The sequence below is a fragment of the Ixodes scapularis genome, unplaced genomic scaffold (genome assembly GCF_016920785.2).
Source record: "Ixodes scapularis isolate PalLabHiFi unplaced genomic scaffold, ASM1692078v2 PGA_scaffold3__209_contigs__length_174095766, whole genome shotgun sequence".
NCBI classification, from domain to species: domain Eukaryota; kingdom Metazoa; phylum Arthropoda; class Arachnida; order Ixodida; family Ixodidae; genus Ixodes; species Ixodes scapularis.
This window is the reverse complement of record NW_024609868.1, coordinates 120,826,862-120,832,526: the sequence shown is the minus strand read 5'-3', so window position 1 is coordinate 120,832,526 and position 5,665 is coordinate 120,826,862. Positions and strand designations below refer to the sequence as shown.

General features: G+C 50.5%; 1 protein-coding gene across 1 annotated transcript; it reads left to right on the top strand.

The window, feature by feature from the left end:
- The first annotated feature begins 2,992 nt into the window (after positions 1 to 2,992).
- LOC120840952 lies at positions 2,993 to 4,861 on the top strand. The gene is made up of 2 exons (XM_040211758.3): positions 2,993 to 3,120; positions 3,975 to 4,861. The coding sequence occupies exons 1-2, from the start codon at positions 2,993 to 2,995 to the stop codon at positions 4,756 to 4,758; spliced, it is 912 nt and encodes a 303-aa protein (XP_040067692.1). The 3' UTR covers positions 4,759 to 4,861.
- Positions 4,862 to 5,665: the final 804 nt, after the last annotated feature.

The window sequence follows — 5,665 nt, the reverse complement described above, 5'->3', positions numbered from 1 at the left end:
TCTCGCACCGCTCGCACCGTGCGAGCTGCCTAGCATCTGGTGGCCGCGTTAACCAGGGGCGGACCCAGGGGGGGGGGGGGGGGGAGGGGGGGGGGGGCGACGGGGCCGGCCACCCCCCAGACAGTCTACTCCCCCCTCCCCTTTCCCCTCATCTAGGAAGGCAATTTTACCTAGTTGAACCCCCCCGGTGCGCAGACGAAAGAATGGGAGAATAGTATCCTTACAAATTTTTTGCCCCCCCCCCCCCCCCAAAAAGGGAGTTCTGGATCCACCCCTGTTGTTAACAAGCACAACGCAACGTTTGAATTGATCAAATTCAAACGCGAACACATCGAGGGGCGTGAAACAAAAATATTGTTTTGCACATTTCACTGGTGAATGCAGGTCTTGCTACTAGTTCAGACATTTGCGTCGGTTGCGGGCATAGCGCAGCGAACGTCGATTGAGGCAACCTGGACAACCATATGACTCGTGATTACTTCACGAAGCTACTTTATTCTCAACGGCGAACCAACGCCTCTACCATTGCAGTCATTTCAATAGCACTGAACATGACTGTCAAAACTAGGCATAAGAGGCAGGGTCTAGGACCATTCGTCAAAAGCCCATAAGAGGCAGGGTCTAGGTCCATTCGTCAAAAGCCCATTCGCCGACAGACAACTGGTAGACGGACAATTCGTCGAATAAGACAGTTCGCACTAGGCGAATTAGTCGAACGGGAAACTTGTTGAAGCGGCCCGTTCATGTAAAAAATATTCATCGAAAGAACTACAACAATGTTGGAGTGATGAGCCTATAGCCGGTGACAGGTCAAGAACGAAGCGGAAGCTCCTCCCACCCCTTTCCTCTTTAGTGGAGCGAATGGTGGAGGGGAGGTCGCCTCCTCTGCAGCGTTCGATCTACAAAGTGGGAAGAGGTGGGGGGAGCGTCTATCCGGTGAGCTTAATTGTCCGGTGAGTTCCTGTCTGGGATTCGAGATCTTCTATGCTCAATGGCACTGCTTTGATGCCATTTTATTGAGAGAAACCGAAGATGTATCACAGCTGAAATTAGAACTGCTGAGGTACCCAGCGGATTGTATTGTCATAGGTTAGCACACTTTAGCACATGGCAGCCATTCTGCTTAAACAAAGCCCAGGGATCCTGCGCTCAAGCCTCACCCATATGACAAACTCAGGCTTTTGTAACGAGAGACAAATAGCCTTATGTGGAGTTTGGTGGTTCACTAAGTTCACAAAGCTCACGGTCTCGGGTTTTAAGACGGCTGGGAGCATTTTTGACTACGAACGTGCTATAGTCTATTGTTATTGTGTTTTTATTGAGGCAAAGCTCACTGTTTTGAGGTTTTGCCAGGAGTGGTCACAGGCCACTGTTTTTGGAACTTGTAAGGGAGCACCCGAGAAACAAGAACAGTGTTTTTCGGCCTGGATAAATTAAATATTCACCGCGAAAAGCTCAAACTTCACGAGAATGTGATGCAAGCGGTTGGGATAGAACGCGGAAGTTTGAAAACGTTACGATATCTGAATAAAAAAAATGACAGAGAAAATGAATTTCTCTACGAGCCGACACGTCCATCTAAGCCTAATATCGTAAAAACAGAATTTGACATTGCGGACGATTTTGGGACTCATATCAAAGAAAAAAAAAACAAAAACAAAAAAACTTGTCAATGAAAGAGAATATTGTTTTCGTTCTTGGTGAGAAGTTTTTTTTTCCCCCGCTGGAAATAGATGCCACAGCTGGCGCCCACATATTAGGCTTATGTGACCCGATCCAAGCAATGTTATGTTGTCAAACTTCCGCGTTATATCCCAACCGCTAGCGTACATTCTCGTGGAGTTTGAGCTTTCTGTGATTTATAGTTTATTTACCTGGGCTGAAAAACACGGTCCTTTGGCTTACGTGATAAAGCAAACAATCATGTCATCGGTGCATCTTTTCAAGCGAAGTGCTCACGTTCGCTTGTGCCCCACTCACTGATAGTACAGCCATAGGTACAACCTCGGTACAATACTGATAAAGCTGGTGGCTCGAGCGTGTGGCTCCAACTTGGGGTTCATTCTCACGTCCTCTAACGAAAGTGAGACAATATAAATAAAAAAAAAAGTGATTTTCATGTGCTCCCGCTAGCAACTTCTACACCGGCAGGGAGTTCTTTCACGCTCGAGGCTCGCGAAACGCCCGATTGCTATCGAAGGTAGGAAGCTCGCACTGGAGCGACCGCGTAGCCAGGACGGCCACCCACCCCAAGGCCCAAAGTCAGGGTTGAAGGACCCTGCTGCGTAGCGATGGAATTACGACCGATTTAATAAACCACTTCTTTAACGTAGACGCTGTAAGCACCCGATAGAGCAGCACCGCTTGCTCGACATTGAGTTGCTCATGCTCTTGTAAAATTATGTGCAAGACAGAAGCTTTAATTTTACTATAGGAAAACGACGAAAAATTCTGTAGCTGTTGTGCCCAGATGTCACCGTTCAGGAGGAATCTCAAGAAGGGCATAAGCGGCACAGCTGCTACAGCGGCACAGGCTACTCGTGGCTGGTGGTGGCTCTGTCTTGGCTTTACTCGGTTGGAGGCACCTATACGTGATCAGATGCTCACTACACTGATCAGTGGCTCACTACAATGCCTCGTTGTCAGCCGCTCGCGGCCTAGCCTCTCGAGTACTGTATGTTCTGAACTCTTTCCTTCAGGTGCCTTCCCGCGCCCCCGACCCTTCGTCTTTTCCGCAGGCCCACGCAGGCCCTGCGCTCCTTTTATTTTACGGGCGACCGCTTTTCTTTTTATTTACTTGACTCGTTTGTTCCCCTCACCAAGCTGATCAGCATGAGTTCGAGGTGGAAAAAGCCACGAACATTGCGAAAGGAATTTGATGAAATCGCAAGTAGGATTGCGGCCGCAAACGCTACGGCCGCCGCCGGAAGGTCCACCGCCGACGCCGCTTCAAGCGACTCTTCAAGGGACGCAACAAGCAGCGCTTCAAGCGATGACGAACCTTGCCCCGGCTCTTGTGGAAGCAGCACAACTGACGGAAGTGGAGCTGACCCTGCGACAGGCTGCGACCCAGCAGACGCGCTTGCATCTGAAGACGAGCCATGCAACGCAAGTTTCGAGGTCAGCGGAGCTACCTCGGAAGACTGTCCGCGCACGGCCACGGAGGAACTGGCTATCTTAGCGCGTCGTTTCAACTTCACACATGAAGCAGTGAATGAGACCGCTGCTGCGTTAAGGAGACTCGGCCACGACGTCCCTAAAGATGCCCGAACTATTCTCGGCACCGAGAGGAAGGCCCCGCTGGAGCAGGATGGAACTTTTATTCATTTTGGGCTGAAGAAAGGTATCGAGCAAGCCCTGCAAGGGAAAACAGTGCCACAGGAGCTTCTCCTCCAAGCAAACATTGATGGGCTCCCTCTTTATAAGAGTTCAAACATTGGCTTTTGGCCAATCCTTTGTCGCCTGACAAACTGTGGTGAAAGCACCCCTTTTGTTGTCAGTATGTTTTGCGACAGCGGCAAGCCTCCAGACCTCTCAAGTTTTCTTGACCCCTTCTTGAAGGAAATTCAAGAGATGACAGCCAACGGCTTCGTTTACAAAGGTTCGTGCCTAACCGTCCATTTAACAGCCGTCATATGCGATGCTCCTGCAAGGAGCTTTGTTAAGAAGGTCAAGGGCCATACTGGGTATCATGGCTGTGAGAGGTGCTGCCAGAAGGGTCGGCACATTGAGGGAAGGATGACATTCCCGGAACTTGAAGCACCAAAACGAACTGACAAGTCATTTCGTGACCAAGAGGACCCATTGCACCACGTGGGTGACTCGCCGTTCACTCTGCTGAAAAATGATATAATTTCACTTTTCCCCCTAGACTACATGCATCTAGTGTGTCTAGGTGTGATGCGCCGCCTGCTTCAAACGTGGGTTAGGGGGCGTGGATCGTTGAGGACCACGTAGAAAGAAAAACTCAACAGAAGACTAAAGTCGTGTGCCAAAGTATTCCCCCGACACTTCCAACGGAAGCCCAGAGGTGTGGACGAGGTCGACCGGTGGAAGGCAACAGAATTCCGGACCTTCCTCTTGTATGTTGGACCTGTTGTTCTGAGGGGCCTGCTTCCAGATCACCAGTACGAACATTTTCTCTTTTTGCATGTGGCCATAAGAATTCTTGCATCACCAGCTCACCACGTTGAGCATAACGCCTATGCCAGAGACCTGCTTCGTTTTTTTGTGCAGGAGTATGGCACCGTAGGACTTTACGGAGCACGGTTTTTAACCTACAATGTACACACATTGAGCCACCTTGCCGAGGAGTGCCTTGTCCATGGACCGCTTGACGCATTTAGTACATTCCCTTTCGAGAGTTTTCTCGGAAAACTCAAGCCCCTGCTGCGAACACATAGCAACCCTTTGGCGCAAGTTAGCCGCAGGCTTTCTGAACATGCGGGAGCAACATGCTTCTCTGTTGCAAAACGAGTCACCCACACCATCAACAAAGGAGACTGCTACCTGATCAGGAAATCCCCAGTCATCGTTTTAGAGGTGTCTCAAAGCACGTGCGAAGTCGCTTCATTAACAAATGCTAGGAACTTTTTCGATGTTCCGATGAAATCATCTGCCCTAGACATTTTTAGAACCGATGGCCAGGACACTACAGTCAAGAGATTGCAGATCTCAGATGTTCATGGGTCCCAACAGTGTCTTCTTTTGCCCTCCAAGTCCGGCCATGTTGCCTTTCCACTCCTCCATATGCAGTAACTCCTTATCTTTCCCTCGTTTGTTGTTTTCGGCTGGCCAGAACTCTCTGCCGGACATTTGCTGAAACCTGTCGTAGAGGCTGTCGTCGGCTGTCTTGGTGGCTGCTTGGAAGTTCTTTCCCAGCAACGCGTGCATTGTTGCTGATCAGTGTGTGGGGGTGCAAGCTGCTTTTCTGCGGACATGGCTGTCTCCTCTTTTCTGGAGTCCGTACTGGTGCGTGGAACTGAGTGTTTGGCCTGTTCGGCTGCGACATTTGGCTGGCCAGAACTTTCTGCCGGACATTTGCTGAAACCTGTCGTAGAGGCTGTCGTCGGCTGTCTTGGTGGCTGCTTGGAAGTTCTTTCCCAGCAACGCGTGCATTGTTGCTGATCAGTGTGTGGGGGTGCAAGCTGCTTTCGTGTGGACATGGCTGTCTCCTCTTTTCTGGAATCCGTACTGGTGCGTGGAACTGAGTGTTTGGCCTGTTCGGCTGCGACATTTGGCTGGCCAGAACTTTCTGCCGGACATTTGCTGAAACCTGTCGTAGAGGCTGTCGTCGGCTGTCTTGGTGGCTGCTTGGAAGTTCTTTCCCAGCAACGCGTGCATTGTTGCTGATCAGTGTGTGGGGGTGCAAGCTGCTTTCGTGTGGACATGGCTGTCTCCTCTTTTCTGGAGTCCGTACTGGTGCGTGGAACTGAGTGTTTGGCCTGTTCGGCTGCGACATTTGGCTGGCCAGAACTTTCTGCCGGACATTTGCTGAAACCTGTCGTAGTGGCTGTCGTCGGCTGTCTTGGTGGCTGCTTGGAAGTTCTTTCCCAGCAACGCGTGCATTGTTGCTGATCAGTGTGTGGGGGTGCAAGCTGCTTTCGTGTGGACATGGCTGTCTCCTCTTTTCTGGAGTCCGTACTGGTGCGTGGAACTGAGTGTT

Bases quoted from the DNA above. Each gene is read 5' to 3' on its own strand.
- LOC120840952 (XM_040211758.3), top strand. From the start codon at position 2,993: ATGACGAACCTTGCCCCGGCTCTTGTGGAAGCAGCACAACTGACGGAA. The intron at 3,121-3,974 runs GTCAGCGGAGCT...AAAACTCAACAG, and splicing joins CATGCAACGCAAGTTTCGAG to AAGACTAAAGTCGTGTGCCA.